Genomic DNA, 19047 nt, shown 5'->3' on the forward strand with positions numbered 1-19047 from the left:
AAAAAGAAGCAAATGTAAGGTTTAGGAAGCTAAAATTGGACGGGGCCCATGAGAAACATATAAAAAGCAGGAAAGAATCAAGCAGGGAATTAGAGCAAGTGGGGGAAGTGAAATGACCTTGACAAGTAGGGTTAAAGAGAATCCCAAGGCATTTGATACATACATTAAAAAAAACAAGAAGGTAACTAGGCAGAGGGCAGGACCACTGAAGGACAAAGGAAAGAACTTGTGCTTGGAGGCCCAGGACGTGGACAAGACCTTAAATGAGTACTGTACATCGGTATTCACCAAGGAAAAGGAGATGAAGGACAGTGAGATTAGTGTGGAACATGCCAAAACACGAGGGCATTTTGAAATCAAGTAAGAAATGGTGTTGGGTCTCTTGAAAAGCATTAAGGTGGATAAGTCCCAGGGCCTGAAGGTATCTACTCTAGGTTTTGAGAGAGGCAAAAGAGGGGATTGCTGGGGTCTTGAACAAAATGTTTGTATCGTCGTTAGCCACTGGAGAGTTCCCAGAGGACTGGCGAGTAGTTAATGTTGTTCCTCTGTTCAAGAAGGGAAATAGGGATAATCCAGGAAACTATAAACCAGTGAGTCTCTCATTGGTGGTTGGGAAGCTTTTGGAGAGAATTCTTAGGGATAGGATTCATTCACATTTGGAAAGGCATGGCCCAATTAGGGACAGTCAGCACGGCTTTGTGCAGGGCAGGTCATGTCTTACTAACTTGACTCAATTCTTTGAGACAGTGATGAAGGTGATCGATGAGGATAGAGCAGTGGATGTTTACATGGATTTTAATAAGGCTTTCAACAAGGTCCCTCATGGTAGGCTCATCCAGAGATACAGAGGATCCACAGTGACTTGGTTGCTTGGATTCAGAATTGGTTTGCCCATAGAAGGCAGAGTGCAGTGGTGGAAGGGTGTTTTTCTGCAGGAGGTTCTGTGACTAGTGGTGTTCCACAGGGATCCATACGGGGACCTCAGCTGTTTGCGATATATATAGATGATTTGGATGAAAACATAAATGGGTTGGTTGGTATGTTTGCAGATGACACAAGATCAGTGGAGTTGTGGATAATGTAGAAGGTTGTCAAAGGATACAGCAGGATATAGATCAGTTGCAGATATGGGCAGAGAAATAGCAAATGGAGTTTAATCCAGGCAAGTGTGAGGTGCTGCACTTTGTGAGATCAAATGTTAATGAACAGTGAACAGTTAATGGCAGGACCTTGAACAGCAGTGATGTATAGAAGTGTCTTGGGGTTCAAGTCAGTAACTCCCTGAACATACCCACACAAGTAGATAAAGAGTAAAGAAGGCATATGGCATGCTTGCCTTTATTGGTCAGGGCATTGAGCACAAGACTCAGGATGTTGCAGCTTTATAAGACTTTGGTTAGGCCACACCTAGAGTATTGCATTCAATTCTGTTTGCCACATTACAAGAAGGATGCAGATGCTGGATTTACCAGGATGCTGCCTGGATTAGAGGGTGTAAGCTTTAAAGAGATGCTAGAAAAACTAGGATTGTTTTCTCTGAAGCGGCGGAGGCTGAGGGGAGACTTGATAGAAGTCTATAAAATTATGAGACGCATGGACAGAGTTGACAGTCAAAATCTTTTTCCCACAGTTGAAATGTCTAAGATTAGGGGGCATGCACTGAAGGTGAGGGGGGTGGGGCGGGGGAGCGGGTAGTTCAAAGAAGACGTGAGGGGCAAGGTTTTACACAGAGTAGGAGGAGTCTGGCATGTGCTGCCAAGGGTGTTGGTGGAGGCAGATATGATAGAGGCTTTTAGATAAACATGTCAATATGCAAGAAATGGACGGATACGGACTAAGGGCAGGCAAGAGGGATTAGCTTAATTTGGTGTCCTGTTCAGTACAACATCATGGGCTGAAGGGCCCGTTCTTGTGCTGTACTGTTCTACATATGTCAGGATGGTATGCATCAGGAGGGGTACATGCAGGTGACAATGTTTCGACCTGCCTACTGCCCCTGTGGCTTAGGGTAACAGAGTCTTAGGTTTGTAAGGTCCTGACAAAGAAGCCTTAGCAAATTGCTACAATGCAATCTGGTGTATAATGCTGACATTGAGCATAGGCAGTGAGGAAACAAACATCTTAAAAGTTGTAAACTGGGTGCCAACCCAGTGGGTTCTTTTATCTTGGACAATGTTGAGCTTCTTGAATATTGTTGGAACTCGAGTCACCCAGGGAAGTATAGAGTATTCCATCACACTAACGTGCACCTTGCAGATGATGGGCAGGCTTTGGTAGGTCAGAGAGTGAATTTTCTGTTACAGAATTCCAGGCTGTGACCTGCTCTTGTTTACATGCTGGCTCAGTTAAGTTTCTGGTTAATGCTTGGCCCCAGGCTGTTGATGCTGTTGGATTCTATTATGTTAGTATAATAGAATCTAGTTCCCAGGACCTGTATTCTTACCGAAGGCAGTTATTGTTTGGTGTTAATGTTACTCATGCCTATCAGCCCAAGTGGCAAATAAACAAAAAAAAATGATTCTTGTGAATAAAACAAACCCCTGGCAGCACATGCCAGACTCCTCTTACTCTGTGTAAAACCTTGCCCCTCACATCTTCTTTGAACTCCCACCCACCACACCCACCCCCCCCCCCCCCCCCCCCCCCCCCTCCCCCCCCCCCCTCACTGCATGCCCCCTAATCTTAGACATTTCAACTCTGGGAAAGAGATTTTGACTGTCAACCCTGTCCATGCATCTTCAGAAGGATGAGCACACAGTGAATAAACATGATGACTGTAAAACATACTGTAGCAACATGTAAGTGTTAAAGATCGACTACCCTATGTACAGTTTTGTACATCATGAACAAAATTTCGGAATACACTTAACTAATCCAGGAGGCCATAGGATTTCAAGAACATAAGCTAACAGTCACCATCTTACTTTTCTTCTGAGTACAAAACATTTATCTTATAGATAGCATTGTATAGTTTCAAATTAAACACTGGGTACTTACAATTTTTTGAGCAATACGAAAAAACTGAGATACATCTCGAATTGTGTGTCCAAAGTTGTCATAGATTTTGATATATGGCCGCACCCATGATGGCAACTGTGACATTACCTCCGTTCCAGTAAATCTGAAAATAAGGTCAGAATACAAGTGAGGTTGATTAGGAAAATCATTTTGAACTTAAGTTTGAAATTAACATCTAGTTGATGCCAAATGTGGCTGCTCTTTTGAGTCAATCTGTAAAGCTAACTCTCAAGTTATTTCCTGGCTTTGTTTTAAAATGTTAAAAACAAAAATTGCAACTGTTGAAATATGTGTGCAAAATGTATCATTCTTCCTACATTTTAAAAGGATCAGCATACGCAGTTTCATCAATCCATTTTAATCACTGTCATTTTTGCTGAGCTAGCTTTGCTTTTGGCAGGCAAGGAAAGATTAGCCAGTCATTGAAATCGTATTGTCCAAGAGTAGGCACATAGCGAGAATGCAAACAACTTCAGGAATGAACTCACTGTAGCAAAATCACTAAATAAGAACATGAAAAAAGACAAATCAGGAGGTAAACTCACTCCAACCCAAATCCTTCTGAATGGGTAGCCCACCATTCTCTCAGACCCAACCATAACATTGACAAATCCACTAACATGAGTAGGACTGTACTGACCTTCAGCTAGCAGAGGCCAAATACCATCTCTCCGACACTTACTCCTACCTCCCCGGATCACAACCCCCCCCACATTTAACAACCAAGTCATTTATATAGATCGTAAGCAGTTGAGACCCCAGAACTGGTCCTTGTCACGCTCTATCAGAGGTTGCCAATACACAAGAGACCCATTTAGCTCTACCATTTGCTTCCCGTTTGCCAATGAGTCTTCATCGATGCCATTATCATCATTCAAAATACATCATGAGGGGTGGGGGGGGTGGGGGTGGTTTGGTGGGGAAGAAGGGGAGAGGGGGCTGTGGAGGGATAGGTGTTGCAATGGGGAGCTGTTTGATCTACTGAGTATTTTTCACCATTTCTACATTGTTTTGAGAGGGGAAGACAGCTCTGGAACCACTAATAGAAAGGCGTAGAGAGATGAAGATGTTTTCCGACAAACAGCAGTTAACTTTGGTGAATGACAGCAAAGAAAAACTGAATCTCCATCAGTAATATCAATGTTTAACTACTGCACCTGTTCAAATGGCAAAAGGCAGATTTGTATCCACACAGCAAAATCACACTTGTGACAAGAATAAATGGACAAATTTTACCATTCAAATGCTTGAACAGAATACATTACACATGCAGTCTCTGTCAATTAAGATTACTAAGCATTGAAATATATGGTAGCAAGAAAAGAGCTATGCTATTAGTCAATTCCACAGCTTTAAAAAAAAATCAATGTTGCTTATTGGAAGATGTTTGAACAAAATCTAATCTACTTACACACCTATGATCACACAGGAAGATGGCTCCATAATCATTGCGGTGACGAATAACCCTGCCGATGGCTTGATTGACAGCACGTGATGCTTGCTGTCTATACCATTCTTGTCCAGATAAATGCTTTGAAAAAAATCAATGTTATCCAGCTTTATCCTTTAAATCACGCTGTAAGTGTTCACATGTCAACATCATGACATCTTCAATCACATAAACCTTGTTTTGTAGGTATGAATGACAAATTGTTCCACAAAGACGTGACCAGCTTTGTTTAGATTTACCATGTAATCTCCAAAATAACTGCTGACAAGAAATAGAATTATTTCTACCATGATGCCATCACCAAACGCATCTTCCCCTACCTTCCCTTTCAGAATTCTGAAAGCATCATCCCTCTCTTACACCGTTGCTTACTCAACCAACCAAAACCCTCTCTCTCGTTTCTATATGGGTCAAAGAAAATGCAATATCTGGTCTTTTATATCCTCCCTCTTCTTACATTCCAAGGTCCTCAAACACTCATATCTGCTGATTCCTTGTACTTCTTTCAATACAATATTCTGTATTCGCTGCTCACTGTGGTCTGCTCTACATTTGAGGCACCAAACACAGACTAGGAACAGCATCTCATCTTTTAATTAGAGAGTTTATAGCCTGATGAACTCAGCATGGAGTTCAATCATTTCAACCATGGCCTGCATTTTGTTCCCTTTTTCTTTGCTAGTCTTGACTTTAATGTTTTTTGTTCACTTGCAATAGCTGCTGTTCACGATTCTGCCATTCACACGTCTTCCAGGTACATCTCTTGTTTTCTTTACGACATTACCACTCCCTTGATCGTTGCACCACAGAGACTTTTGACATTTAATCTACTCTGCCCACTCTCCCAAAACAGACCTTCCCTTTTGTTATTCCACCCCTCCCTTTCTATTGCTTAGTAACTTCTCTAACTTTTCATCAGAATGTTTTGATGAAACGCCAATCTGAAAAGTTAATCCTTTTTCTTTCTTCTTAGGTGTTGCTACGATTAGTTATCTCTAGTTTTTTTTTTATTCATTAATGAGATGGAGTCACTGGCTAGGCCAGCATTTAGTGCCCATCCATATTTGCCCAGAGGGCAGTTAAGACTAAACCACATTGCTGTGGGTCTGGAGACCCAGTTGGCTTTGTTCCAAAAATTGACAATGAATTCTTGGTCATCATTAGATTCATAAATTCCAGATTTCTTTAAAATTGTATTCAAGTTCCACCATCTGTCATGGCAGGATTCGAACCTGGGCTTTTGGATCATGATCCGGGTCTCTGGATTAACAGTCCAGCAATAATACCACTAGGCCATCGCTTCCCCATATCCTGACTTTACTTCAAAATTCTAGCATCTGTAGTACTGCACCTTTGCTAGAGTTTCTTAGCCACATTAGGGTGTCTTCATCAGAGTTCTGAAGGAGATAGCTGATGAGTTGGTGGAGGCATTGCTGGTGAAGCTTCAAGAGTCACTGAAGTTAGGGAGGGTCCCAGACAACTGGAAAATGGCTAACATAATAGTCCTACTTAAGTGAAGCAAACAGAAGACAGGAAATCATAGGCAAGTTAGCCTGACCTTGGTTATTGTTAAGATTTTACAGTCCATTAATAAGCATGAGATTGTGGATCTGCATGGTAAAACAGGGCTGAGTCTCCACTGCTTCATCAAGGGGAAGTCATGCCTGTTAGAATTCTTTTGAGGAGGTAATGAGCAAGTTAGACAAAGGAGACATGATCGATTTGGATTTCCAGAAGGTCTTCAACAAAATGCCACACAGGAAGCTGCTAAATAAGAGCCCATAGTGTTGGGGACGAGACACTGGCATGAACAGAGGATTGGCTGACTGGCAGAAGGCACAGAGTGAGGATAAAGGAGCCTTTTTCAAGCTGGCAACTGGTGATTAATGGAGTTCTACAGGGGTCAGTGTTGGGACCACAACAATCCACGTTATACATTAACAATTTGGATGAAGGAAATGAAGCTGTTATCACTAAGTTTGCAGATGATACTAAGATAGGTGGAGGGGCAGGTGGTGTTGAGGAGGCGTGGAGGATGCAGAAGGACTTCGACAGGCTAGGAGAGTGGGGCGAAGAAGTGGCAGATGGAATATAATGTGGGAAAGTGTGAGGTTATACACTTTGATAGGAAAAGTAGAGGCATAGTCTATTTTCTAAATGGGGAGAGGCTTCAGAAATCTGAAGCACAAGGGGATTTACAAGTCCTAGTTCTGAATTCTGTTAATGTTTACATGCAGGTTAGGAAGGAAAATGCAATGTTGGCATTCATTTCAAGGGGGCTAGAATACAACAGCAGAGATGTCCTGCTGAGTTTCCACTAGAGAGATTAGGAACCAGGGGCAGAGCCTCAGAGTAAAGGGGCAACCCTTTAGAACTGAGATGAGGAGACATTTCTTTAGCCAGAGGGTGGTGAATCTGCAGAATGCATTGCAGCAGAAAGCTGTGGAGGCCAAGTCATTGAGAGTATTTAAGACAGAGACAAATAGGTTCTTGATTAGTATGGGGATCAAAGATTACAGGAAGAAGGCAGGAGAATGAGATTGAGAAACGTATCAGCCATATTTGAATGGCAGAGCAGACTTGATGGGCTGAACGATCTACTGCTACACCTAGACCTTATGGTCTTACCTTATGGATAGTGAGATGAATTGAGGGTTGATCCCAGGTATAGATGGATCTTCTTATGAGAGTAGGTTGTAACTGTATTCACTGACTTGAGAAGAATGTGAGGTGATCTTGTTGAAACACAAGATTCTTGGTGGCTTGAGTGGGTAGATACTGAGAGATAATTTCCTCTTGTGGGAAAGTCACAGACTAGACTGCATACTCTCACATCAAGTGGACCAAGGCTGTAACAAGCTACCTTGGCAGAACCCATGCTGAAAATCAGTGAGCAGGTTGTTACAAAGCAATTGATGCTCGAGAGCACTATTGATGACTCTTTCCACCATTTCACCAATGATCAAAGTAGATGGTTGGGATGTTAACTGGCCAGGTTAAATGGATCCAGTTTTTTTTTGTGTATAGGACATAGATGGTCAATTGCTCACATTGTTGGGAAGATGGCAGTGTTGGCGCTGTACTGGAACAGCTCACTTTGGGGAGCAGCAAATTCTCAAGCACGTCTTCCGTACTAGAGGATAGATTCAAAAAGTTGGGAATGTTCTCCTTGGAGAGAAGAAGGCTGAGAGGAAATTTGATGGAGGCTTTCAAAATCATGAGCAGGCTGGATAGAATAGAAAAGGGGAAGCTGTTCTCCATCGTAAAAGAGGAAAAGGAGAATCAGAGTGCACAGATTTAAAGTGATACGCAAAAGAAGGGCGAGGTATGGAAAGCACTGCCTGGAAATGTGATGGTGGGAACCTCAATTGAAGCATTCAAGAGGGCATTGGATGACTATTTGGGTAAAAATGGCATGGAGGGATATGGGGGGGGAAAAAGGGGCTGATTAGCCTCCTTTTGGAATCATAACAATTTTGCGATTCTGTTGCCAGCGTGCTGTCGGGCTATACATTTTACAGCATCCAGTACCTCTAGCCATTTCTTGATATCATGTAGAGTGAATCAAATTGGTTGAAGACTAGTATCTGAGATGCCAGGGACCTCCAAAGGAGGCAGAGGTGAACCAGCTTGGCATATCTGTTCGAACATAGTTGCAAATGCTTCAGCCTTACTTTTTGCACTGACATGTTGGTCTCCTCTAACATCGAGATATTTGTAGAGCCTCTGTCTCAATAAGTTGTTTAATTATTCAACACATTCACAACCGTATGTGGTAGGTCTACAGAGCTTAGACTTAACCCATTGGTTGTGGAATCACTTAGTGAAGCGTGTCTGAACTAACATTAATAACATCCTTGAGGACATCCTACACTATTCAACATGAAAAAAATTAAGTAAAAATGCTTGTGCATCGTTGAAACAGTTGAAGTTGTTTCTAGAATGGTGTTCATCTAATCCTAATGCACCTGTCATGTCAGACATGTTCAAAGAGAGAAGGTTTACAACTTCATTTGGATTTAAGGTACAAACTAGTGATAACCAGTAAATCGGGTAATCAAGAAAACACCATAAGCACAAAATAAATCTTTAACCAGATAACTAGTAAAAGGATAAATCTATTAAACAATTTTATACTTTTACGTATGCAATACCTGAGCAGTTCCAACACACTTCAGTCTCATTTCATCAAGGAATTGCATCTTTAGCACTACTTTAGGGTCCATCCGAGGTGGAAAAGGCAATCCAGTAACAATCACACCTCGCCCATTCATGTCTGCAAAATCCAAGCCTTCGCTAGCCTGAAGAACAACAAATACAGCTTCTGGTTCATTCTATCACTCTGGCCTGGGTTCAAACCAGATGAAATGAATGCAAGGTAACCCATGATCACATTGTACTATTAAAGTTTTACATGAAAGCATTGTCTACAGTTATTAATCTCATGAAAACACAGAACAATATTACCTCCCACATCTTTGATTATTTCTCAAATTTGATGCACTTCAAACTACCTTCTGTGGCAGTACAAGGCAGGTAACTGATGCCAAGATCTCAATTGCTTCAATTCTACTGCTGAATTATTTTTACAAGTCCAACAACTTTATCAAATACTTCCTTTTGTAATGCTTCCCTCCCCCAACAAACAAAACTTACTCCTAACAAACTCAATGTTGGAGAAACTCAGCAGGTCAGTTGTGTCTGTGGAGACAAGAATCATGCCAGACTCAAAACATTGTTTCTCTCCACATAAATGCTGCCAGATGCGTTGAATTTCTCCTGCATTCTCTGTGTTTGTTTCGGATTTACAGAATCTGCAGTATTTTGCCTTTATTCAAAAACTTGCCTCTAGTTAACTAGTTTGTTTAATTTAACTTTTTCATTTGGAATCCTATTGTCCTCACATATCATCCCACCAATCTCAGCCGTCAGCATATCATTCTCCGCCAAACACAACCCAACCCCACAACCAAAGAGATACTCCCCCTCATCCCTATCTGCCTTTCGTAGGGACCAATCAGATGTGGCCTCTTCTACATCGGTGAGACCAAGCACAGACTCGGAGACCGCTTTATAGGTGACAAACAACAACACTTTCTGGTTGCCAACCATTTTAACTCCCTCTCCCACTCCCTGGGTGACATGTCCATCCTGGGCCTCCTCCAATACCACAATGTCACCTCCCGCAAACTGGAGAAGCACCACCTTGTATTTCACCTCGGGAGCCTACAGTCCGATGGCCTAAACATGGAATTTAGCACTTTTAAAATCTCCCCACCCCCGGCCTCATCCCATGTCCAACCCTCCCCTCTCATCCCCGCCTCCTTGACCTGACATAACCTGTCCATCTTCTCTCCCACCTAGCCGCCCCATCCTTCCCACCAACCAATCCCCACCACTGCCTACCTGCATTCACTATCACCTCCTACCTTCCCCAGACCCAACTTTCCTCTCTATTTATTTACCAGCTCCCAATTCTGAAGAAGGGTCCCAACCTGAAACATCAATTTCCTGCTTCTCTGATGCTGCCTGGCCTGTTGTGTTCCTTCAGCTCTACACTGTGTTGTCTCTGACTCCTACATCTGCAGTTCTGGCTTTCTCTATTCATCCTATTGCTTTCTGCCCCCAGTGCTACTTTCAGATAGCACAGCCAACATTCACAGGTAGTCAACATTTTGGATTCCATTCAGTAACTGTGTACAACCTAAATATTACTTGGATAATTAAAACGAGGCTCTTTGTTGAGGAATTGTTCAGTAAGGTCTAATTTCTCACCTTTCCTCTGCACACTGCACAGAAACAAGCTCCATTCGACTTTGGATCACTCACTTTATCATAATATGCATCCATAACCTGAAATTGATTTGCCATGAGTAAGTTAAAATGTACAAACTCAGACCAAACGCCAAAAACAGTCAAGATGTGTGCAGTCATTTATTTCTTTATGGAGTGAATGGAATCGCGTGGAGATTTACAAACCAATGAAAAGGAAACAAAAACAAGAAACAGCAAACCTCTGTAAATGATCCTTTGCCTTTCACTTCCACAAAGATGGGTTTGATCTCTTCTATTCTATTGGAAATGCCTTGCTCCTGTTAGGAAAAACAGTTTGAAACGGAAAAGAGTGAAGCAATTCTGTCATTTGACTCTTGATGACAACATATTCTAAAGTTGTACAAAAACATTTACAGAAGTTACATAACACACACGCGAGAGGAAAATTTGGGTATCACTATTTTTAAACTTGTTCAGAATTTCATCCAACAAATTTGAAGGGACTTATAATTTTGCTGATGTAAGAAATGAATATATGTAGATGTCATATGCTCTCCAGGTGTGAAAGTAGGTCAATGGAAATATTTACATTCATTGTTAAAAATAAACTACACACAAGTAAACTGTTAAAATTTATACTTAATCTATTAACTTCTTGCCCCCCTCCCCGCCCCCCGCTTTATTTGTTCAATACATTGAAGTTCCACGCCCAAAGTATACGATGTGTCCTTGCCACCCTCAGTGCTTCCTCCCAAGAGGTGAAGGACTGAAATATTGGGAAGGGCAGTAGGTGGTAATTGGTAGGCAATTTCTTTGCCCATATCTGACCTGGCGATGAAGCTTCATCAATATTGTAGACTCTAGGTCAAGTCCCTTACGTCTGTATACGACTGTGCCGCCACCTCTGATCAGTCTGTGTTGACAATTGGCAAGATTCTGAGAGCATGACTACACCGGTCCGTGAGACGGCTTTCAAAATTACAGCACAATCTCCAGATGTTCAGAAGTGGGGTTTGCACACTCGATAGGGTTTGACGTGCATTTGGCGTTTTCGGATACCTAGCTTAACTTTACGTGGCTCATCTGATGTTATCCCTTTATGACTTTGGCAATGACCAAGCAGCTTGCTGGGCAGAAGACAGTCAACCACCTTGAGCGGGTCTGCAGTCAGATGCAGGCCAGACCAAGGTAGAGATGGCAGATTTCCTCCACGGAAAGACAGCAGGGAACTAGATGGGTTTTTACCACAATCTGATAGTCTCATCATCAACACTATTGAGACTAGCTTCTTATTCATCAATCACTCCACGATTTGAACTGAACTCAAACCCATGTCGCCAGAATGATAGCTCTGGATTATTAGTCCAGTAGCAATCTCATTATACTAGTGTCTCTTTCGATATGGAACTACAGCGATTTGGTTGACCCTTAATTGTTCATTAAATTGACCTGATGGTGCCTCTCAGTTTATAAGGGTGAAGAGGCGGCTTCGTGCACATTCCATGGCTGAATTCAAAAGAATTCTGCGGTCACTTACTTTCCAGAACTCAAGGCTTTTATCCATGACGGGATATGATGGGAAGAACACCAACAACCCATTTGGCACGACTCTGGACAGATTAACTAAAAGTGGAGACAGCAAACAAACATGCAATGGAATAAATCATGGGATGTGAAAAGTCAATTCAAACATTCCAAACAAAAACAGAAGTAGCTGGAAAATCTCAGCAGGTCTGGCAACATCTGTGAAGAAAAAAAATCAAGCGTTAACATTTCAGGTTCGATGGCACTTCCTCAGAACTGATGGTAGCTGGGAAAGCGTCGGTCAGGAACAACTGGTGTTTTTGTTCCTGATTTACAGCATCCGTAGTTCTTTCGGTTTTTATCAAACATTCCAAACTTTGCCAAAACAAGTTGGAAGGACCACTTAAAATGTATTACTGAACGTGATTCTTTAAAAAAATATTGGAACCACACTTCACTAAATGCTTTGTTTCTTTAGAGCATTGGAAGCTTTACAGAATTGATATTTGATTATGTTGTAGAGCACATTGGTTTGGAGTACATTCAAGGTGGGGGAGTAAAAAGGAATGTACTAACAGTAAGGACCAATATAGTTAGAAAAAACAGCTGCTTTGTGCAGCTGACAGAAACAGTCCTCAAAGCTATATTGTCCGGTGGTGTCAAGCTTAAGGACATCTCCTCAGGGCTGGAGAGGAAGGATCCAGTCATGGTCCATGAGGGTACTGATGGCACAGTTTTAGGACCAAGAGGTGGGGATTGTGGTGGTATATGCAGCTATGATCCAAATTAAAAAACAGGTCCAAAAATGTAATGATCCCTGGGCTACCACCTGAGTAACAAGCAAATAGGTTAAGATAAATAAGATCAGAGATTTGAATAGATGCTGGAAAGACTGTTGAGAGAGAAATTAGTTTCTGTCACCAGAACGTGGGAAAGAGGGAGCTGTTATGTAGAGATACGTTTCATTTGAACCATGCTGCAATCAGTGCACTGGCAAATCATATAACAAGGGCTGTATCTGCAATTACCTCAGACATTACTGATATGGTGGGTCTTAAACTTCACAAAGCATTGCAATCATTAACTTATGGTTATCTGAGCTTTTGATTCCACCTCAAGGACTATTCCATCATTGACTACCTCGATGACTGCTTCTGTCTGGTATGCTTCCTTTTGCATCCAGCACTGATTCACAGGCACAAAATAGCTGTGTGCCCCCAGCTGACTCACTTCATCAAGGGATATCTGTCTCTGGGCCACCCCTGAGCAACAATATTGTTCAGTTACATCAAACAGAAGTTGCTAGTAAGCTTTTCGCCTCGCCACTCTCTCGACTGTGCCGAGATATTGATGCTCGCAGGTTTCTTCTGAGCTCCTCACAGCCTCCCCCAACACAGAGCCTGTGACTATCCCACTTTTGCAGGGAATGACTTCGGAGTCATGTCCCTGACTCTTAGCAACTTGCCAATTCCTAGAACTTCTTTCCAAGTTCACTCTAATAGTAAGGAGTCATCCAATTGATCTGGACACCTTCCCTGCAGAATAATTAAGATTCCACACTCCTAACATCGAGTCTTCTCATGTCTTTCTCTAATTCTGAGCCCTGAAATGAAGCCTAAACTGACTTATGTGACCTATAAAAAACTCTTGCAATAAGCTCCATTCATCACATGGCAGAATTGAGCATTGTTACCTTTTGGAATTGTACTCTGAATATTACATTCTCACAAACTGCTGGAAATGAATCATTCACAAAGTACATAAAGAGTTTCTAAAGCAAATAATGGTTCCTTTGAGGATGACAGTGACGAATTAATATTAAGAAACAAAAGAATGAGAGAAACTTCAAACAGTTTGTTTTGCATACAAGACATTATTATCATCGCCACAACACCGTTTTCAATTGACCTCACAGCAATGCTTCACCTCACCACCGACAAGCTCGCCACTGGAGTGGATCTAACTTACAGAACCTGCAGGAAATTATTCAACCTCTACCATCTTCAGCCAAAACCAAAGCCACCCCGACCAGTGTCATCAAGCTGCAGTACGCAGATGATGCTTGTGTGTGTGCAACTTTTGAGGAAGTACTCCAGACAATCATCAGCACCTTTACAGAGGCACATGAGAACACTGGTCTCATCCTGAACATCCGCAAAATCCGCAACCTGGCCCGGCATGGTGGACCAAATCCCTGATCGTAGAGGTCCATGAAGAGGCCTTAGAGAATGTTGACCGCTTCCAATACATCAGGAGTGTCCTGTTGGCCGAAGCAGCTATTGATGAAGGGATCCAGTATCGGCTTCAGTGTGCTAGCACAGCCTTTGGCCACCTGAGGAAAAGGGTGTTTGAGAAGAATCAGATCCAACACCAAAATCATGGTTTATTGACCTGTGATGGTTCCTGCCCTCCCATATGGCTTTGAGACATGGAGTGTCTACAGCAGATACCTCATGGCACTGAAGCAGTACCGTCAATGCTGCCTGTGTAAGATCCCTGTGAATCTGCTGGGAAGAAAGCCACACCAACATCAGCACCCTCAACCAGGCCAACATCCCCAGCATTGAGGCACTGACCACCATTGATCTGCTACGATGGGCTGGGCATGTTGTCCACACGACTGACACGAGACTCCCCAAGCAGGTGCTCTACTCCCAGCTCCGAAACAGCAGGCGAACCCCAGGTGGACAGAGGAAACGCTTCAGTGGTACCCTCAAGCCCTCAGTGATGAAGTGCAGCATTCCCACAGACACTTGGGAATCACTGGCCCAAGACCATCCAAAGTGGAGGAGGAGCATCCAAGAAGGCATCGAGCAGCTCGAGACTTGTCGTCAGGGAGAAAATGGAAGGTGGCGAAAACAGCGAAAGGAGCACGCTGTTGCAACAATCCTCCACCCACCCCATCCCTGTGATCACCATCTGCCTCAAGTGTAACAGAGCCTGTGGGGGCCACATTAGTCTGTTCAGCCACCTACCCTGAGAGTGGAAGAGAGTCATCCTCATCTGCAAGGGACCACCGATCATGATTATGGAGGAAAAAACATTAAAAGCATTCCAACAAGAGTAGAAAAACAAGGGGAGAAATGGAGATAAAATATAGAAAATCTAAAGGGACTTAAGACTGACAGCCCTCTGGCCTTGATAGCTTCTAAGCTGGGATTGTAAAAATGGGGCTGCTGAGATAGTGAATGCATCCATTGCAATCTTCCAAAACTCCCTAAATTTTGGAAAGGCCCAGAAGAATTAAAAACTGTCAACGGTTCAGGAAAAATGTGAGAGACAGCATCGAGCTACAGTCCATTTAGTCATTGGGAATTCACTGAAATCTATCATCGAGGAAGTAATAACAGGACATTTAGAAAATCATAAAATTGTATTGGCTCAGCCTGATCGTATGAGGGAAATAGCATCATACAGTGCAGAAGAGGACCTTGGGCCCATTGTGTCTGTACTGCCAAAACTACAATAAAACATATTAGTCCAAATTTCCAGCACTTGGCCCATAGCTTTGAATGTTATGACATGTTATAGCATTTGACAAATGTACTGGCATTGTTTGAGGATGTAACAAGCAGGGTGGATAAGGGAGTGACAAGTAGTGTAGTATATTTGGATTTTCAAAGATATTTAACAGAATATCATATAATAGGGAACTGCACACGGTATGAGTTCATGGTGTTGAAGGCAATATATTAGCTTTGCTGGAGGGTTGAAAATGAACAGGAAATAGCCAGATAAATAGGTCATTTTCAGTTTGGCAAACTATAACTATTTAGGGGCAGGAGGGGCGCACACAGGATTAGCGCTAGGACCTCAACCATAAACAATCTATTCAGATGACTCAATAAAACAATTAGAATGTTTTCCAGCCAAAAGCACTGACAATACCAAAGTGGGTAGGTAAGCAAATCGCAAGAAGGATACAGAAAATTTCCGAAAAGAAAATAGGTTAGTTAAATGAGAGGGCAAAAGAATTGCGTATAACATCGCAAATGTGAGGATGTCTGCTGTGGTAGGAATAATAGAAAACCAGACAGACGGTAAACTGCTGTAGTCCAAAGGGATTGGGATTTTCTCATATAAAAATCACAAAAAGTTAGACTGTAGATAAAGCAAGTCACGGAATATTGTCCTTTATTGCAAGGAGAACAGAGCAAAGAAGTAGGGAAGTCTTGTTTAGGTTTACAGGCCATTGGTGAGACTACATCTACGAGCAACATAGCAGAGATTTGGCCTCCTTATTTAAGAAAGGGTATTTACTTGCATTGGAGGCAGTTCAGAGAAGGTTCACTAAATTGATTCTTGAGGTGAAGGGGTTGTCTTGTGGGGAAAAGATCACAAAATTGAGCTTATACTCATTGGAGGTTGGAATATTTAGAGAAGATCGTATTGAAACACCTAAGTTTCTGAGTGAGCTTGACAGGCTCAATGCCTTTCCACACGGTGGCGAACCGAGAATCGGAATTCCAGTTAAGACAGAGACGAGGAGGAATTTCATTTCTTAGAAGATTGTTAACCTTTGGAATTCTCTACCCTAGATAGCTGTGGAGGCAGAGAGGAGTTCTGAGGAAGGGGTGATCAACCTGAAATGTTAACTCTGATTTCTCTTCACAGATGCTGCCAGACCTGTTGAGCTTTTCCAGCAATTTCTGTTTTTGTTTCTGATTTACAACATCCACGGTTCTTTTGGTTTTATGATAGAAAGTCATTTATCATTCATTTTTAATGACAAGGAAGTCTAAAATTAAGGGGAGGTGGATGAGAGAGTGGAATCAGATTCGCCATGATCTAACCTAATAGCAGAGGAGCCTTGAGAGTTCAAACAGCCTATTCCTGCTCCTATTAACCTACATTCTTGAGGGGCAAAGAGAATCGGGGTAGGTACAGTTCGTGGGAAAGAAACAAGAAAGCAAGGAGAATCGGGGTAGGTACAGTTCGTGGGAAAGAAACAAGAAAGCAAGGAGAATCGGGGTAGGTACAGTTCGTAGGAAAGATACAAGAAAGCAGAAAAAGACACATCAATAATCGGTCTAGACAATAACTAGCGAACTATACGGTAAATGGAAAAGCCCTGGGGAAAATTGATGCACAGAGAGATCTGGGTGTTCAGGTCCATTGTACGCTGAAGGTGGCAATGCAGGTCGATAGAGTGGTCAAAAAGGCATACGGCATGCTTTCATTCATCGGACGGGGTACTGAGTACAAGAGTTGGCAGGTCATGTTGCAGTTGTATAGGACTTTAGTTCGACCACATTTGGAATACTGCGTACAGTTCTGGTCGCCACATTACCAAAAGGATGTGGATGCTTTGGAGAGGGTGCAGAAGAGGTTCACCGGGATGTTGCCTGGTATGGAGGGCACTAGCTATGAAGAGAGGTTGAGTAGATTAGGATTATTTACATTAGAAAGACAGAGGTTGAGGGGGAACCTGATTGAGGTCTACAAAATCATGAGAGGTATAGACAGGGTGGATAGCAAGAAGCTTTTTCCCAGAGTGGGGGACTTAATTACTAGGGGTCACGATTTCAAGGTGAGAGGGGAAAAGTTTAAGGGAGATATGCGTGGAAAGTTCTTTATGCAGAGGGTGGTAGGTGCCTGGAATGCGTTGCCAGCGGAGGTGGTACAGGCTGGCACGATAGCGTCATTTAATATGTATCTAGACAAATACATGAATGGACAGGGAGCAGAGGGATACAGATCCTTGGAAAATAGGCAGCACATTCAGATAGAGGATCTGGATCGGTGCAGGCTTAGAGGGCCGAAGGGCCTGTTCCTGTGCTGTAATTTTCTTTGTTTGTTCTTTGTTCAAGGAGCAAGTCCTAAAATAGGATCAGATATGGGATCTGATGAATAAGTACCAATTCCTAAAAATATTATAAGGCATTAGTTAGTAATACAAACTGAATATAAAGTAATCAACAAGACGATATCCTACTATTCATGCCAGCTCCTCTTAAGAGTTGGACCTGATGAAAACCTGCAGCCAGAGTTGGATGATTTTGAAATGCGGGAAATATGTACATAGAAGGAATTCAGAGGTTTAATCTTTCGTAATTTTCAATACAAAGGAGCCTAACAAATTTAAATATAAAATTATTTTATTTTCAAAATATGTTCATGCTTTTCATTATACTAAAATAACATTTCCAAACAAATAAAGTTACATCATAAGTGATTTTTTTTTTGGTTTTACCGAGACATTACTATATATGTTACTCAATGTAGTAAATAATAATTTCACTGAGTCACAGAAGTTAAATTGGTATTTCAATCTTCACCTTTTACTAAACAACACCTTTTGTTCCTTACATTTGAATTTTAGTATGTGGGGGTGAAGTAAGTATGAGATTGCAAAACTGGAGACCATTGTGTGGTGGGTGAAAAACAGAACATTACTATTAGACCTTACTTACAAACAGAATGGACAACTCCAGCAGGATGTCATTCACATGCAAGCGCTATTCTCAAATTGAATAGGCAGAAGACACTGACAATTGTGTTTGATATTCAGAAGGCGAAGGGTCAATACAAACATAGTGGTCTGTTATTGAACTAGTGATCCAGAGGTATGGATTAATAATCCAAATAGGGGATTTGAAGTCCCACCATAACAGCTGGGAATATAATACAGTTAACTAAATCAATAGGTAACAAAATGTAAGTATCAGTCATGACAACCATGAAACTACAGGGTCCAGTGGTTCTGTAACTTGCTGTCCATGCATAGTATGGCCTATACAATTCCAGACCCCACAAAGCACAGCAATGAGCTTGACTTTTAACTGCCCTTTGAAATGACCTAGCAAGCTCAAAACACCTGAAAGAAAAGCTATAAATCCACGTAAGATCTATCTCTGTTCCATTACACCAATAAAACTGCAGTGACTTAATGTCAATTTGAAATAAAAATTCACCACTTACCCAGTGTTTTTCCAAGGGATGACATGTACTCAGGTGAAAACCTAAACAGTGAGAATAGTTTCCATCACAATTCATATGCAGATTTTTCAGCATAAATTATTAAAAATAATTCAACTGAACCATGAGCAAAAGGTAAGACCGTGTGTTTCAATTATACAAAAATAAACTTTAAAAATAGAATCTCACATACAACACAGTAATAAAGGAGCAATTAGGTATAAAGAATACTATGATTTAAATGATACTTATCAAATCATTTCACAAACTTCATTGGTCTATACAGGATGTGGTCACTAACATTACCGTTGTTACTGAAACACATTTGAAATCTTTAAATACATTTCTTTGGTGTGCCTTTG

General features: G+C 41.8%; 1 protein-coding gene across 4 annotated transcripts in view; it reads right to left on the reverse strand.

Moving 5' to 3' along the window:
* Positions 1 to 19047, reverse strand: part of rtel1 (regulator of telomere elongation helicase 1) — a 109735-nt gene that overhangs the window by 44634 nt on the left and 46054 nt on the right. For all 4 annotated transcript variants that reach the window (XM_048608503.1, XM_048608502.1, XM_048608501.1 and 1 more), the window contains 7 exons: positions 18689 to 18729; positions 11781 to 11866; positions 10483 to 10560; positions 10244 to 10321; positions 8623 to 8769; positions 4434 to 4549; positions 2998 to 3121 (listed from right to left, as the gene is read on the reverse strand). In XM_048608503.1, the coding sequence (XP_048464460.1) occupies positions 2998 to 3121; positions 4434 to 4549; positions 8623 to 8769; positions 10244 to 10321; positions 10483 to 10560; positions 11781 to 11866; positions 18689 to 18729 (670 nt within the window). The remainder of the gene's footprint in view (positions 1 to 2997; positions 3122 to 4433; positions 4550 to 8622; positions 8770 to 10243; positions 10322 to 10482; positions 10561 to 11780; positions 11867 to 18688; positions 18730 to 19047) is intronic.

Source organism: Rhincodon typus, chromosome 19 (assembly GCF_021869965.1).
Source record: "Rhincodon typus isolate 14 chromosome 19, sRhiTyp1.1, whole genome shotgun sequence".
NCBI lineage: Eukaryota > Metazoa > Chordata > Chondrichthyes > Orectolobiformes > Rhincodontidae > Rhincodon > Rhincodon typus.